Source organism: Pristiophorus japonicus, chromosome 15 (assembly GCF_044704955.1).
Source record: "Pristiophorus japonicus isolate sPriJap1 chromosome 15, sPriJap1.hap1, whole genome shotgun sequence".
NCBI classification, from domain to species: domain Eukaryota; kingdom Metazoa; phylum Chordata; class Chondrichthyes; family Pristiophoridae; genus Pristiophorus; species Pristiophorus japonicus.
In genome coordinates this window covers 125,123,342-125,141,578 of record NC_091991.1, presented here as the reverse complement: position 1 = coordinate 125,141,578, position 18,237 = coordinate 125,123,342, and the positions used below count along the sequence as shown (strand labels likewise).

General features: G+C 43.7%; 1 protein-coding gene across 4 annotated transcripts in view; it reads right to left on the bottom strand.

Moving 5' to 3' along the window:
- Positions 1–6,944: 6,944 nt before the first annotated feature.
- Positions 6,945–18,237, bottom strand: part of abat (4-aminobutyrate aminotransferase) — a 287,947-nt gene continuing 276,654 nt past the window's right edge. For all 4 annotated transcript variants that reach the window (XM_070900891.1, XM_070900892.1, XM_070900890.1 and 1 more), the window contains 3 exons: positions 15,691–15,837; positions 8,552–8,663; positions 6,945–7,778 (listed from right to left, as the gene is read on the bottom strand). In XM_070900891.1, coding sequence (XP_070756992.1) covers positions 7,657–7,778; positions 8,552–8,663; positions 15,691–15,837 — 381 coding nt within the window. In that variant the 3' untranslated portion in view covers positions 6,945–7,656. The remainder of the gene's footprint in view (positions 7,779–8,551; positions 8,664–15,690; positions 15,838–18,237) is intronic.

Here is an 18,237-nt window from a genome sequence, read left to right as displayed (position 1 = left end):
TGGTTACATACATGACAAATAATAGTCCTAAAAACAGCTATTTTCTCAAAATGGCAACCTGTACATTCATGTCAATCTGTATCTGAAGGAAAAAGATTAATGCTTCAAGTGAGATCCTTCATCAGAAGTTATTCCACACATTGAGGAATACACGTACTACTTGCTTGCTGCACTGCTTTCAAGCTATTCAGAAACTAATGGGTCAAAATGTAATCTCCAACTGATTATATACAGGAACATATGCATTAATTACAAGTTTTAATAATGTATCAACAAACTAGGCTATACAGTGAGACTCTGGCTGTAATTTACTGCTTCCCGCACTTCATTGTGTGTCTCTTTCTTGCACTGTCTGTAATTCCTTATGAATGCCTTCCCATATTGTATTTTCACTTTAAGTACAATGCTTTGCTTTTGATTTAGCATGGGCTAAAAGCAGTGGCTTTAAGTAATTTCTCTAATAATATATATGTTCATTATTTATGTTCTAATTTTTCACTTGTAAGCTAAATGTATTTGAGTATATAAAGAATTTATGACACAGCATTTTAGTTTGACAACCATCTGCATCTCAGAGGGCGGTTCTCGAATTAAAAACACTTTTCGGTCTCATTTGGAAAGATGCTGAAAAAGTAGGTTAAATGCTTTCTCCGAGAACAGAAAAGATTGTGTACCAAGATAATATGCATCTTTTAATGTCTGGTGTGAGGCATTAGAAAAGGCCTAGAAACAGGCTGCCTCCCTCGGGTCAATTTTCCCTAATTATCTGCGACGTTTTTTGGCGTGCACCGTTTTTTTGGGGAGTAAATAAAAAATCTCCACGTTTCCCCAAAGTTTCTGCGTCAGCGTAATTCAGTTAGGTAGGATTTTTTTAGGTTACGATTTTTTTGCGTCATAGGAGCTCGGGGCTCAGCTTCAAAAGAAGCCCGGGGAGTGGTGGAAGCTGAGCCCCAAGCCCCTGTGTCCGGGCAAGGAAGCGATTCTGCTGGCCGACGCTCCGACCCTCGAGCCCGGTGAGAAGTTCAGTGGTGGGGTGGTACTTTGAAAAAAAAAGAAAAATTAAAGAATTGCATTAGACTTTGTTGCTCCAAATGTCTTCATTGAATGCCTAGCTTCCCATTCTAAGCAAGCCTATTCCGCATGCGCAGACCAGGGTGTGGTACATACTAGGGCGTGCACCTTGGAGAGGAAGAGAGAGAGAGAGAGAGAGAGAGAGAGAGAGAGAAAGAGAAAGAGAAAGAAAGAAAAAAGATTGTTGCGAAGCTACAATTTAATTATAGGGGCAATATTGACAATACCTTACCTCGTGCAAGCCTCATCACCTAAGGAACCTCAGAGCACATAGGATGATGGGCAGGAAGCCTTACCCACATCGGATATATCGAGACAGTCGTTCATACCTCCACCTGCGTGATGCAGACTGTCTGAGAAGGCTGCGTTTTCGCAAATAAGTTGTAACCGAGATCTGAGAGTTAATAAAAGCAGACCTGCACCCTAGAAGCGTCAGGAGGACTGCTTTGTCAGTTGAAGTGAAGGTTACAGCTGTACTTTCATTTTATGCATTTGGATCATTCCAGGCCACAACTGGGAATGTGCGCGCCATTTCTCAACATGCAACACATATCTGCATTCGGCAGGTGACTGCTGCACTATATGCCCGAAGGAATGACTACATAAAGTTCCCCATGACCGCCCAGGCAATACGTGACAGGGCTGTGGGTATCTCCAGGATTTCTGGCTTCCCTAAAGTACAGGGCTGCATTGATTGTACCCACATCACCTTGCGAGGATTCTGTGATGTACAGGAACAGAAAAAGATTCCACTCCATGAACGTGCAGCTTGTCTGTGACGACATGCATCGCATCTTGGCAGTTGATGCGAGATACCCTGGGAGCACCCATGAGGCGTTCATCCTACACGGGAGCGCTATATCTGCTATGTTTCAGCAGCAGCCAGAAGGGCAGAGCTGGCTGCTGGTGGACAAAGGGTAAGGCCTCACCAACTGGCTCATGACACCCCTACGTGTAACCCGGATGGAAGCTGAGTGGGAATACATGTTGCACATTGCAATGTGCAGAATAATAGAGAGGAGCATTGGCATCTTGAAGCAGCGTTTCCGATGCCTGGACCATTCCGAGGCTACTTGCAATACTCCCCTGAGATTGTCGGTCAGTTCACTGTTGTGTGCTGCATGCTGCATAACTTAGCCATCATGAGGCGGCAGCAGCTGGTAGTAGAAGACCCACCTGAGGTGAGAGTGGCTGATGATGATGAGGAAGATGCAGATGACGAGGAGGACGAGGATGAGGAAGCCATGCAACTAGCTGAACCCGGAGCACGATGGCGGAAGAGGCCGGGCCATCATGCCCCTTTAATGATTGCTTGAGCCTTGCGCCAGCAGCTCATCCGTGAACGCTTTGCTGCTGGAAGGCTCAGTAGCAACTATTCCAAATGGACGATATTTACTGTTTGGACCTGTTCCGTAATGTTATGTTGTGTTAATAATGGAACAAATAATGGAAATGATTGTTATAATTTAAAATATATTTTATTGAAAATTTTAACACTTGTTTGTACTTAACTTTAATAAAAATATTCTTGTATCAAACTTTAAACTATTCAGTTAAGATCACTTACAAACTTTAAGATCAGTTACACACTTTTAAACTTGTAAATTTACATCACTTACAAATAACTTTTAATTTGAGAACAGTTAAAACAGTAACAATAATAATTACATAAAAACATAAGAACATAAGAAATAGGAGCAGGAGTAGGCCATTTAGCCCCTCAAGCCTGCTCCGCCATTTAATAAGATCTGATCTGAGCTGATCTGCTCATGGACTCAGCTCCACTTCCCTGCCCAATCCCCATAACCCTTTATTCCCTAATCGCTCAAAGATTTGTCCATCTCTGCCTTAAATATAATCAAATGACAGAGCCTCCACAGCTCTTTGGGGCAGAGAATTCTACAGATTTACAACCCTCAGAGAAGAAATTCTTCTTCATCTCAGTTTTAAATGGACAGCCCCTTATTCTGAGACTATGTCCGCTAGATTTAGTTTCCCCTATGAGTGTAAATATCCTCTTTGCATCCACCTTGTTGAGCACCCTCATTATGTTGTATGTTTCGATAAGATCACCTCTCATTCTTCTGAACTCCAATGAGTATAGGCCCAAACTACTCAACCTATCTTCATAAGTCAACCCCCTCATCTCCGGAATCAACCTAGTGAACCTTCTCTGAACAGTTTCCAATGCAAGTATATCCTTCCTTAAATATGGAGACCAAAACTCTAGGTGTGGTCTCACCAATACCCTGTACAATTGTAGCAGGACTTCTCTGCTTTTATACTCTATCCCCCTTGCAATAAAGGGCAACATTCCATTTGCCTTCCTGATTACTTGCTGTGCCTGCATACTAACTTTTTGTGTTTCATACACAAGGACCCCTAGGTCTCTTTGTACTGCAGCACTTTGCAATTTTTCTCCATTTAAATTATAATTTGATTTTCTATTTTTTCTGCTAAAGTGGATAACCTCACATTTTCCCACATTATACTCCATCTACCAAATTTTTGCCCACTCAATTAGCCTGTCAATATCCCTTTGCAGATTTTTTGCATCGTCCTTAAAATTTGCTTTCCCATCCATCTTTGGATCATCAGCAAACTTGGTTACATTACACTCGGTCCCTTCATTCAAGTCATTAATATAGATTATAAATAGTTGAGGCCCCAGCACCGATCACTGCGGCACCCCACTAGTTACTGTTTGCCAACCGGAAAATGTCCCATTTATCCCGTCTTTCTGTTTTCTGTTAGTTAGCCAATCCTCTATCCAAGCTCATATATTACCCCCAGCCCCGTGAACAACAACAGCAGCAAAGAAGGGCTGCACCCATCTCTCCTCCATCTTATTCTAAGACCGCCCGCTGCGCTTGGTCTTGGTGACTCCACCCCTGCCCACAGGCGGTGGCACAGCGTTTCTCGGGTTGGTACCAAGCTTATTCTTTCAAGCATCTCGGGTAATGTGCACTTCTTGATGGTGGCGGGGGGGGCGAGTGGGGATGTGGGCAGCAGCGGTAATGTGGAAGGCCCTGCTTGGACCTCTTCAGAGGTTGGTCTGGGGATTGGAGTGTGAGTGGCAGTTGATTCCATCAATTGCTGCAGGGTCTGAGTGTGTTCTCTTATTGCGACGGTCCCTCCCTAATGTTCACCGACAGTGTATCAGCTGCCTGCAATGTTCCATCCCTAATGTGCTCGGACAGTGTTCCCATTTCTCGCGAGAGTGTTGTTCCTTCTCCCGACAGTCCGATACCTCATCACCCACCCCACTGATGGTGTCCAGGAGTGATCGCGTAAGGTCAATGCTCTCCGCACTCTTGCCATCATCTGAACCACATCTGTTGCATCCTGCACCACAGGAGAGCGCTGTCGAGCACTCCTTCCTCTCCTCACCCTAGGTATGGCTTGCTGCACCCCACTGGGACACATAGCCTCGGATGGTTGGGTCCTGAGTGTGCCTTGCTAGACCCCACTGGAATCTGCAGCCTCGGACTGTGTGAAACCATGAAATGTCCCAACATTCACACCATTCAGGAAAGGGGCTAGCACTTCAATGGGTGGCACCAGCACCTCTTCAGAGTGAGTACAACAGTGGGGGCTTCATCCTTCCCCTACCACTCCCCCTCACCCCCATGCTCTTGGTCTGGAAGGTCGGATTGGAAGATGATCTCCTCTTCAGGCTCGTCCGTGTCTGAATCTTCTTCTGCATTGGCTTCAGCCTCGTCAGGATTGGCCTCAAGTTCTGCAAAATATAACAGAACAGACAAATGGTTAGCAGCAGAGGAGGGTCAGGGTGGCATGGGTAGGCTCACACAGCGCAGGCAGCAGGCTCATTTGAAGCACCACGATGAATGATAGCACATTGCACCAACCGAAGCATAGCTGAGAGACATCCCCATGAACCAAAGCATAGCTAGCCTGCGCAGTACTTAACATTTAGCAAAGCCAGACTGTGGAATTTGCAGGACTTACCCTCTCCCTCGAGTGTGGACCCAGCTTGTGTAGTGGTGGTTGCTTTTCTCCGAGCAGGATCCATCAAAGCCGCGACCCTCTCTTTCACGGGTGTCAGTGGCTGCAGATTTGCTGGGCCTCCTCCTGTTCAAGTTCTCTCTTTTGTTGTGTGCCACCTTCCTTTGCAAAGATGAAAATATAACTTTTTAGAGAGGGTGTCTTTCTGCTGGGTGGGACAATTGCAATTCCAGTGAATAAATGTAAATATTACTTACACTAACTGCTTGACCAAGGTCCTATCACTTCTTTTTGCACTGGCCTCCAGACCTCGGGGTGGTCACCATTGCGCAGTAATCTTGTGAAAGTTGGTTCCAGCGTTTCTTCATTTCTTTTGGTGAAACTTTTATTTGGCCTCTGCTGGTGTCCAGCTAGTGCCATCTGGTCTCAATTCCAGTAACCAGGACCTCCTCTTCGTTCTGTGAGAAATTCTTGGTCCTTGAGCCGCGTTGCATATTGCAGTTCTGATTTTTTCCATTCAGAATTAAAGTTCTCACACACCACTCAGAATTAAAGTTCTCACAAATAACTTGCTCTTTAAAAATGACTGAATGCAGACTGGGAGCTGTACTGGGCATGCACGCCCATAGCAGTCATGTAAAAAAACTTCTTTTTTTTTCACGCATGCAGAGATAGGAGAGCATCCTTTTTTCAGCGCAGACATTAGGCTCCACCCCAAAGCTAAAGGACAGGCTGTGCTGCGCCAATTTCAAAAATTAGAACAGGGAAACTTTAAAGTTTTTTTTTGACTTAGTTGGGCCCCAAAAAAACGGGCGTAACTCTTCAAATACAGCTAAAAATGGCATTGGGGAAAATTGAGCTCCCTGAGTTAGAGAATAGTAGAGTTGTTTTTTGAATTACACATTCTAAGCTCGCCTGGCACAACAACTCCATAGTCATTACAAAGTGAAAACAAGGCCTACAGATTAAGGGGGAGAAATTAGCTAACCTCCCGAAAACAGGGGCACTGGGATCGCGGTACTCGATTAACATGGTAAATTGGTGCTACCTGCTGCTTTACACAATTGCTGCATGCAACCAGTACTACCCACACTGTTCATTGGCCGCATGCAACAGTAGGGGACCCAATAGGGCGAGTGGCTAGCACTACTTAAAGGCAGCCTGCACCTCTTAAAGGGTAGGTGCACTGCAGCTTCAAGAAGTGGTGGGAGCCATTTGAAGACTGAATCTGTGTTCTGATGCTTTGAGCAATGTCTGAACGTGTGAGAGTGCAAGATTTTCAGATACTGCACTGGAAGTCTTGATGGAAAAGATAGAAAGAAGGAGAGATACCCTGTATCTGCAGGGAGGCAGGAGGCCCTCCAGACAGATGCTTAGGGGGCAATGTGAATAACAGCAGAGGTCACTGCCAGGAGGGTTGCTCCAAGAAGGTGGATGCAGTGGCGATCACAACTGTACAAAGGCTTTGGTGAGCAGACATACTGAAGGTGAAATCCTATCTTTGCTAATTTTAGCCCCACAACCAAAGGGAGCCTGGGGCTACCAAACGAGAGGCTCCCAGTGCCTTTCTGGGCTCAGACAGAAACATCAGATTAATCAATCCCAACATCCAACAACCTTTTTGTCCCAACCTGACGGAGCCATGACCTGCCAACAACCAATATCATCCAACTATCTCTGCTAAACTGTCAGATATTCAAAGTATATATCATAATGTATTTATACTCAATTGCACTGTGATCTGAAAAGTGTGCCAATATTATTTCTAAAACTTCTGCACCTAACCCACATTATACTGGACCTGCGACTGTGATGCCAACACAGGGTTGCCTGAAATAGAAAAATGTTCCATGTTCCACCACCAACGTCGCTCATGTTGGTGAGCTTACACAACAAAACACTAACAATAAACGTACTCTATTAGTTTAATGAAAACACAGGGTACAATTGTAGATCATCTTTTTCAATAATATATAACATTTGAAGAAACTAACTTTTAGTGGAAGATACAAATGGTCATGGTGAATAAATTTGTATCACAATTTTTATATACGGTGAACTGACCAAGCTTAAGACACAACGTACTCAAGCAACTAGGCTTTCTGGTTATTTGACATAGCAAATGCATGAAATGTTTCAATTGAACAGAAATTATTTTGACATAATCCACCATTAATTCACAAGGTGCCCTATTTGTACGTCATGAATGCCATTAATTAACATCTGTCATGTGCTACAAAATATCAGTAAAAATTACAAAAATGTTTACCAGATTAATTGTGAAACTGAAGTTACATAAATGGATTATTATTCAATTTACACAATTACACTCAAGACATCTGACAATGGAAAATTAATACTCATTTCTTTGTCACGTTATTAGCTGTATATTCACATTAGTGGTACAGAATGTTGAATGTTACACCAATTACACATTTGAAATAGCTTGAGGGGTCAAACTCACCATTATTTATTGATTTTTAAAATATTGGTGGAAATGGTACATATCAATGCCGAATAAGTACAGTTACATAGTTTGTAAGATCACTAGATTGCAATCTATTGAATAGTATGATTGTGGGTTGTGGACCCTTTTGTGCTGTTTGCTGACTCATATTTTCACTTGTGGTCACTCAGAATATCGTTGAAAATGTTAAGGAAGATATTTACATGTTGCTGCTTGAACACCAAGGAAGGGCGGAAACGAATGGACTTCTCACCACAGCCACCAAGTACAACACCTAATGGGAGAAGAGGCAATAGTCAAACTCATACAATAACAACTCTGCTTCAATTGTTTATTCGGTCTAGCCCTGTCCATTTAAGTAAAGAAAGTAGCCATGAAATTCTTTTGGAGGACTTTTGGAGTGGATCAAGTGTGAAGCTTGGTGGAACTTTCACTTCATGGATTCCACTTTCCAGGGTAAGGGTATTTAGATACTAGATAGGCACCCACACCATTCACAGCACCCCTGGGTGCCCACCTCAGGTCAGGGGTGGCATTGTGCTACAGTTTAGGTGACCCAGCTCTGATTTGGAAAAATTGCTTCATTATATCATTAGACTGCAACAGGGAAACTCACTCGTTACATTTCAACACCCACCCCCGGAGCCCTTAGCAATGCGAGATTTATATTACAATTTTTACAAATGATAATGATGTATTCCCTCATTTGCATACGCTGTAATATTCCCACCCACAGTGCGCCTGCCCCTACCATTGCCCGGAAAATGACAAAGGGGTGGGAATTTGATTTAACAAGGTTCTAACCCACCCAGACAAGGTGCTCCATTTATGGCTCTAGGGCAGTAGCAATTTGGCCTCTATCGATAGATTGATTTATAACTTCAAACTATATGGAAGCCCTCACTGTTTGCAGCACTGAAAGTCATTATACTGCAATGTTTTAATCTCAGACTCAATCTCAGGGCAAAACCAATTGTGCTATCATTTTAAAACATGTGAAATGGAATCAATCAAATGTGTCTTGCCTTTGGTACCTGTCTATCTTACCTTTATTTCTCATTTTCAAGACAAGTTGATTCCTTTTTGCTTCACTGGGTGCATTTATAGAGCAGAACGTCCCTTTCCCCCGGGCACAACTCAGGAAGTGTGGGTAGAGAACCTGGAATGAAGCACAGTATTGAAATTCATTAATAATATGTTCAAGTAAATTCCAAAGGTAACAAAACGCAGTAAACGATGGGAGTAATTTTTTTTTAAATGCACTATTGAAATCAATTGCGAAAATGTTTTCCGCAATCACATAATTTTATCAAATGTTCTGTTTAAAAAAATTTGCTCATAAAGTAAAGCACTTAGTACTCATGTCTGATGTATCGTCCATGTTTGAGTGTAACTTTATTTACATTATAGATGTGCATTGAACATACTGAACTCAAATTATTTCCCTTTAACTTTTTTTCATTTGTTCTCTAGTAAAAGTCACATTTAATGTTCATCCCTCCTTGTCCTGAGAAGATGTGGGGCTTGTCTGTGAACCACTGTTGTTTTTGGTGATAATGTGAGAAAGAAAGAAGTTGTATTTATAGAAACATAGAAAATAGGAGCAGTAGTAGGCCATTTGGCCCTTCGAGCCTGTACTGCCATTCAATATGATCATTGCTGATCCTCTAACTCAATGCCATATATTCCGCTTTCTCCCCATACCCATTGATGTCTTTTGTGTCTAGAAATCTATCTAGCTCCTTCTTAAATATATTCAGTGATTTTTATACAGCGCCTTTCACTACCTCAGGCTAATGATTGCACAACAGAGGAGAGCGCGTGCAACAAGGTTCTCGGATGCAGCACTGAGGCCTTGGTGCAGGAGGTGGATAGGAGGGAAGAGGTGCTGTTTCCACAAGGGGCCAGGAGGCCCTCTGAGCAAATGTATAAAGTGCAGTGGGAACAGATAGCCGCTGTAGTGAATGCCAGCAGTGTAGTCCCGAGGATGTGGATGCAGTGGAGACAGAAGTTTAATGACCTTGCACGAGTGGTCAAGTTCAGTGAATTCATCTTCAAATGCCATATCCCACCATCTGCACCACTAGTCTCACACATTGCTCAATGCACCACACCCCCAGCACTCACCTAACAACAATCTCTACCAAACACGACTCACACCTCACATTCAAAGCTTCATCTCACCTTCACACACATACCACTGCTGCAAGCCTCACACCCACATCTCACAGCTTGCACATACTGTTGGCTATTCAACTATGGCAGACACATCACACTCACACATTGCACCACACTCACTGACACACTCTTGCAGGAAAGCGTGGCTTACAACCAGCGTCAGCAGCACCTAACCAGCAGGGGACAAGCTCGCCTGCATCACCTCACCCCCTTGGAGGAGATGGTGCTGGCCATTCCTGGGAGGGGCCTGGCTGAGCTCATAGCCAGCGGCGGGGCTGAAAAAATTCAAGATGCCGGTATCCTCATACGTTATGCTCCTTCTCACATCCTACTTCCCCTTCATCCCACAATCTCTCCTGATTTACAAGCTGCACATGGTGTAAGCATGCACCTCTTGCTTTCGCCTCTCTCCTCACTGCAACCCTACCCTGGCATCTTTCTCATTTCAGACAGCCAAGAATTTCAGCCTGCCCAGCCAGCGGTGCAAGAAAAAGAGGGAGAGGAACGTGATGGTGAGGAAAGAACACCGTCACTTGCTCTGACAGTCGCAGCCACCAGCTTAGATACTGGCACTGCGCAGACTTTAGAGGGCAGCTTAGAGGCGGGATCTGCATGTGGTGAGGCATGAATGGGCTACAGCCATGGCAGGGGGAAAGGGTAGAGCAGGTGCCAGTTCCCCGGAGGGTGAATTCGCACATGAGTTCTGCTGCAGACTCCTCAGATGAGGATTTTGATGGGGCTGCCTACAGATGAATGCTGATGGACACGGACAATGAACTGTTTGGTGCATTGACAGGCCTGCCAGAAAGCCTGAGTGCAATGTCAAGGAGCATGGAGGAGTGCGGTACTAACCTTGCACAGGGCTTTGTGCAGAGCTTGGAGCCTATGATTTCCAGCATTAATGGGGTAGGCAGTTCCATTACCACACTTGTGAACCCAACCATGATGCTGGGTCTGATGGCTGATGTCTCGGCTTCCAGAAGGTTGTAAAGTGCCTAAAGTGTAAAGTGCCTAAACACATGATGAGGTGCTGTTCTTTGAGCTTCATTGGAACAATGTAGGAAGCTTTGGATGGAGATGTCAGAGTGGGAGTAGAGTGGGGAATTAACCCCCCCCCCCGCCCCGCCCCCCGATCTCATGTATTTTTTCTCTCTGCTTCCCAGGCAGCTGGTAATTATTCTGCCATTCACACCCTATCTAGACCAATCTTTTCTAACTTCTGCATTACCATCTCAATTCGGTCCATCATCCCTCTTGTCTCTCAAATCTCTCCTGTCTTCCACCCTATCACAGACCTTCCTTTTTGTTCTTGTCTCCCCTCCCTCTTTCAGTGCTCCTTAAGAATCTGTGCATTTCAAACATTTGTCAGTTCTGATGAAGGGTCATCGACCTGAAATGTTAACTGTTGCTGGATCCGCTGAGATTTTCAGCATTTTTTTTTTTAAATTTCAGATTCCAGCATCTGCAGTATTTTGCTTTTGTATTAGGTCTTAATAGCAACGTGTTGCTATGAATTCTTAAGCAAAGAACCCATGATTGTGGGACTGTTTTGTTCTGTCTGTAGCCTGTTGTATAACACTGTGCCCCCATCTTAGATGGGTCTATCTTAGAAAACATAGAAACATAAAAATTTACAGAGCAGAAGGAGGCCATTTCGGCCCATCGTGTCCGCACTTTCTGACAAAGAGCCACATGGCCCTCGGTCAGCAGCCCTGAAAGTTACATAATAACCTATGAACAATGTACAATGGCAGACAGGTAAAGAGCATCCGACCCAACCAGTCCGACCCCACACAACTGCAACACTCCATACATCACAACATTCTACACGCCACCCCACACAGAGCCATGCGATCTCCTGGGAGAAGCAAAATAACAGATAAAAACCGTGACCAATTGGGGGAAAAAATTTGGAAAAATTCCTCTCTGATCCATCTAGGTGATTGAAACTACTCCAGGAGACCATTCTGGCCATATTAGATTCCCTGAAATACTTACCATCGTATCTGCGCCAGCCAACGAGGTTATCCAGGTTAATCCCACTTACCAGCTCTAAGTCCATAACCCTGCAGATTACGGCACTTCAAGTGCCCATCCAAGCACCTTTTAAATGTGGTGAGGGTTTCTGCCTCTCCCACTTTTCCAGGCAGTGAGTTCCAGACCCCCACAACCCTCTGCGTGAAGAAGCTTCCCCTCAAATCCCCTCTAAACCTTCCAACAACCACTTTAAACCATGCCCCCTTGTAATTGACCTCTTCACCAAGGGAAATAGGCCCTTGCTATCCACTATATCCAGGCCTCTCAACATTTTATACACCTCAATGAGGTCTCCCCTCAGCCTCCTCTGTTCCAAGGAGAACAAACCAAGCCTATCCAATCTGTCCTCATTGCTAAGATTTTCCATTCCAGGCAGCATCCTCGTAAATCTCCTCTGCATCCTCTGTAATGCAATCATGTCCTTCCTATAATACGGTGACCAGAACTGCACACAGTATTCCCGCTGTGGCCTAACCAGTGTATTATACAATTTAAGCATAACCTCCCTACTCTTGTATTCTATGCCTCGGTCAATAAAGGCAAGCATTCCATATGCCTTCTTAACCACCTTATCCACCTGGCCTGCTACTTTCAGGGATCTGTTGCCAAGCACTCCAAGGTCCCTTTGTTCATCTACATTTCTAAGTGGCCTACCGTTTAATGTGTATACCCTTTCCTTATTAGCCCTCCCCAAGTGCATTACCTTACACTTCTCCGAATTAAATTCCATTTGCCACTGTTCTGCCCACCTGACCAGTAGATTGATATCCTCCTGCAGTCCATGATTTTCCTCTTCATTATAAATCACACAGCCAATTTTAGTGTCGTCTGCAAATTTCTTAATCATACCCCCTTTTATTCAAATCTAGATCATTGATGTATACCACAAAAAGTAAGGGACCCAAGAATGAGCCCTGTGGAACCCTACTGGAAACATCCTTCCAGTCACAAAAACATCCATCAACCATTACCCTTTGCTTCCTACCTCTAAGCCAATTTTGGATCCAACTTGCCACTTTGCCCTGGATACCATAGGCTTTTACCTTCGTGACCAGAGCGCCATGTCAAAAGCTTTGCTAAAATCCACATACACTACATCGCACGCACTATCCTCATCGACCCTCCTGGTTACCTCCTCGAAAATTCAATCAGATTAGTCAAACACGATCTTCCCTTAACAAATCCATGCTGACTACCCCTGATTAATCTGTGCTTTTCTAAATGTAGATTTATCCTGTCCTTCAGGATTTTTTCCAATAATTTTCCCACCACTGCGGTTAGGCTGACAGGCCTGAAATTACTCAGCCTATCCCTTTCTCCCTTCTTAAACAAGTATACCACATTAGCCGTCCTCCTGTCTTCCGGCACCCTGCTTGAATCCAAAGAGGACTGGAAAATAATGGTCAACGCCTCTGCTATTTCCTCTTTTGCTTCGCTCAACAGCCTAGAATGCATTTCATCCGGGCCTGCGGACCTATCCACTTTCAAAGCTACTAAACCCCTTAATAACCCCTCTCTCACGATGTTTATTTCATCCGCATTGCCCCTTTCCTTTGTGAAAACAGACGCAAAGTATTCATTAAGAAGCATACCCACATCTTCCGCTTCCACACACAGATTACCCTCATGGCATCTAATAGGCCCTACCCTTTCTTTAGTTATCCTCTTGCTCTTAATATATTTATAGAACATCTTTGGGTTTTCCTTGATTTTACTTGCCAAGAATTTTTCATGCTCCTTCTTAGCATTCCTAATATCCTTTTTAATTTCACCTTTGAACTTTTTATATTCCTCCAGAGATTCTACAGTATTTAGCCATCGGTATATGACATAAGCTTCCATTTTTTTCTTTATCCTCCCCTGTAAGTCCCTAGATATCCAGGGGGCTCTAGAATTGTTATTCCCAACCTTTTTCTCTCAGAGTACATGTTTAGCCTGAACCCTATGGATCTCCTCCTTTGAATGCCTCCCACTGTTCCGACACTGATTTACCTTCAATAGCTGTTTCCAGCCCATTGTGGCCAAATCACTTGTCAACTTCGCAAAGTTAGCCTTTCCCCAATTTGGGACTTTTATTCCTGGTCTATCCTTGTCCTTATCCATAACTACCTTGAATCTGACGGAATTATGGTCACCGGCACCCAAGTGCTCTCCCACTGATACCCCTTCCACCTGTCCAGCTTCATTCCCCAAAACTAAATCCAGAACCGCCCCCTCCCGTGTTGGGCTTGTTACATACTGACTAAAGAAGTTCTCTTGAATGCATTTTAGGAATTCTGCACCTTCTGTACCCTTCACACTATATTTTTCCCAATCAATATTAGGATAGTTAAAATCCCCTACTATTACTGCCCTGTGGTTTTTGGACTTCACAGAAATTTACCTACATATTTGCTCTTCTATCTCTCTCCCACTGTTTGATAGACTATAATACATGCCCAGCAGTGTGATCGCCTCTTTTTTATTTTTCAGTTCGATCTTGTCTATGTTTCAGTGAGCTCTTGCTCAGAGAGAACTACAAAATTTTGGTCACATGATTATCAAAGACCATGGTTAAAAAATGATCTAAAATGGATCATATTTGATCAGGGCCTCCTCACCTCTCCCATTTAAAAGTCTAGTATTAACATAAACCCTTTGTAAGGAGATAAAGTATGGTCACTAAAGTGGGAGACAGACAGACAGATGGTCACTAAAAAAAGGATACTGAAGGTAGTGAATTGATCTGACACATGGTCCAGATTGTAGGGCTTATAAGTAGCCAACAATGCATTGACTCTTAGCACAGACTGATAGAAGATGAAAATATACACTCAATACTGAATAACACATCCGCCAAGGGCAGTGAAGAGTCAACAGTGTAGAGACATAACAAACCCTGGGAAGCAAGGTTACTTCACATGTCATGAGGAACTGAGGCAAAGTTCACACCACTGAATAACTCATTCCGGGAGGGTGACATGTGATGGGAGATGGACAGGTGGGGGAGAACCACTCAGAGCCAGTCTGATAAGGTCACCAAATCAATGTAACTTCGCTGATAGCAGTAGGCCAATCGGTGGTTTTGTAGGAAGGTCGCACGCCTCGAAAAACTGTATAATTTTAATTGTAAAACCTCTGATCGGGGAAGTGTTCATCAGAACCCTTCCCCTGCATGCTCGAATAAAAACCGGTTAACCGAGGTTTCGTCTGAGTGATTCCATGGTCGCTATACGGGCGGACGGGTGTCGATTCCTTACATCAGGGAATCCACCTTGAGGAAGAGAAGTCTTCATTTTTACCCCAACACTCTTCTAATTACGTGGTCTCTAAAGGCCACACAAAAAACACAAGAGGGCTTGTGCATAAACTGCTTTTCGGTTTCCGACACTACCACTCTGAATTGCCACCAATGATATCCTGAAATTGCTCTACGTTCCAGTAAGGAATCACCTGGTCTCTGCTCAATATCTCCCACAATAAGGCAGTTGTGACTGACGGTGCTTTTATACTGTGCTAGTACTGCCACGTTCCTGAAGTAAGAATTCCATGCAGCTGGCTGAAAGTTAAATGCAAAACTGCTGAGATTTGCTCAGACTGACACACTAAAACAGGCCTACCTGGCACTCTGAGTCCCAAGAGTTTTACATTTGGCTTGCAACGGGCTTCAGCAACCCAGCAACACAAGCGATGGTCTTGCAAAATATAAAATGGTTATATTTCATATCAGTTCCTTATCATATCGCACAGCACTCTGTGGCACAGTGTGTTGGTGTTTCAATGAACCACCCCACCCCACGTGTAACAATTACACTGTAACACAACTTGTTAAATAAATTCTCAAAACATCTCAAGTGAATAATACATGATGCGTCTCAATACAATAAGAACTGGATGCAAAAAAAAAGTATGAACAGGACAACCAGCTGTAAAATAAGGTAATTCCTTTACATTTCCTTTTTGCAGGTTTTCAAGTACACTATAGTTATTACCTGCAAATCCTTAAGACCCTTTAATAGGCTCTTGCCACATTGAACAACGTTGTCCAAGAGGTTTTCTGTCCGAATAACATTAAGTACTTCAGAAAACATGAGATTTTTTGAAGGGTCTCCTAGCCATGTATTGAATATCCTGTAGGGCTGTGACAAGACACAATGCACATATTATAACACATAAATAGAAAAAGATACATTATATAACTATAGTTTTTACCTTAAGACCAAAGATACTGATTAGCATGCAATATATTTCTATTATATTAAAAGTTCTACATAGAAAAATGATCTATACCAAAGGTCTTCATGAAAAAGTGTTTGACAATCTTCTTCTTAAAAAGACAAAAGATGCAGTAAAATGGAACCATTTTCATTACAGTGGCATATCTTGCTCTTCCCTTCTATTCGAGAAGCAGCGAGTTATGTTCGGGTACAATCCCACAAATGCCAGCAGCTTTCCAACAGCTCATTCCGCCTGAGCATTCTTAATAGATTATTTCGAGGCATGGAGTTTCATGGGGATGAGAAGCAGGACATCACAGGAAAGTCCCCTCCCACCCTCACTCAACACCATGTGCTCACTCTCTGGCAGGATTAAAGAATGGATATGTGACACAAAAGGAAATATTTTTGCTTGTATTCAATAATTGATTGTAATTCTTTTGTTATTAGTAACAGCATGTGGGGTTAAAACCCAGGTACACACAGTAAATAATTAGCCATTTAAAGTAAGGATGATATTTTTTTAACTGGCTTTGTTGTGGCAGTGAACTGATAATTGGCTTGTTTAAAATTTATTGGGAGAGAAATTGGCCGACCTCCCTTGCACCACCCGCTAGCTCCTCCGGGGGGCGATAATGGGGGCGCTAACGGTTTACTGGCAAAATCACTAACACCTACGAACTTCCATGGTGGGTTAGTGCTGGCATTAAAACTTAACGCCCCGATCTCCTGGAGTCGGGCCCACGGAGGGTCAAAGACGTGAAAAAATAAACCAACGGCAAAATATTAAAAAACTATCTGAAGACCTTCAGGGGCCCCCATCCAGGTAAGTCGCTGTTGAAAAAAAGTATTAAAATGTTCACTTACCTTTTTTTCAGCTTCTTCATACTCACCGTCGGGGACAGACCAGCCTCTCCAGCCAGCGGTCCACCCCTGTTCTGCCGCCGAGTCCTGCCGACTCCCGCACACAGGAATCTGGGAACTCAGCGGGCGGGAGCTCAGTTGTGCCACTCGGCCATCCGCTGACATCAGCGAGCGGTTCCCAGCGGCTCTCCCCTCCCACCCGCTCCAGGCCACCTCGAAAGTGGCACAGGGCGGATCTTGCCGAGGAATGTCAGTGGGAGTGGGCGGCAGTCGGCGGTGAGTGATGAATTTCGGCCCCTTGGTCACCATTATTGATACTAGCTTTTTAATTCCAGATTTATTTAACATGTTAATTTGAAATTCCTCTCTCTGCTATTGTACTGGAGGCAGTGATCCATTTATTTAGGTGCCTCCACTAAAATAGCAGAGAAATTTCAGACAAATGTAGTAAGTGCTGTATGCTAGTATCCCACAGCATAATACAGGCCCAAAATATCATTACACAGATTCAGGGATGTGTGGAATACAGGAATTAAGTAAAACCATTTGTGCACCTGAAAGGATTCCTTCACAGAGGATATTGATATAGGTGATGTTCTAATCCATACTGTTCCATTGTAGTTGAAGAGAGATCCTCCTTGTGGTTGTACAGTGCTATGTGTAACAATTAATTCTAATCAATGAATCCCCTTTACACTATCCAGATGTTAAACAGGACTTGGGAGTAATTTATCTTGCTAAAAGAAACGGAAAACCCTTCTTTTAAGGTATTGTAAATAAAACAAATGTAAACTATTCACCTTAAAAAAGTGTTTATAGCCGCTTCAGCTGTTTGAGGCAATGTGTAGCTGACAACCGAGTACAGGGAAATCCCGGGCTGGATTCTCAGTCTGGGTTGAGATAGTGAATTTCCGTTGGAGTGACAGCAGGGACACTGCAATTGACCTCAGAATCCCTTGAGGCAGACAAAATGAACTAGGGTTTCCACTCTTTGGTCATTGTCCAACATACCTATGCGTGGAGGCCAAGTAATTGGTTTAATTGTGATGCCCCTGGGGTTGAATATCCTGCTGATATTCATTTTCTAAGTTCACCAGGAAAAATGGCTACTTAGATGAGGTATTGGAAAGTGACACACCTTTTGGATTGAAGGGGCGGGGCGGGGGGGGGGGGGGGGAGGAAAACTCGGTACAAAGAAAGGAAGAAAAATGGTGTTTAAAAGGAAGATGAAGAAATACGAAATTTAAACAAACGATATTTGAACAGATTTCAGTACAAAACATCAATAGATTATGAAGGAGAAATTCGGTCGCGCCTCTGTTGCTGCGTTGTCCCAGGCGGAGAGGTACATTTTGCGGCGGCAAATGGTTTGTATCTGCCGCCTGCAAATTCAGCAGTTGGGCCCGGAGTTTGGAGCGCAGTGCTACGGGAGGCATTCCACACCTCTTTTAGGGCGCT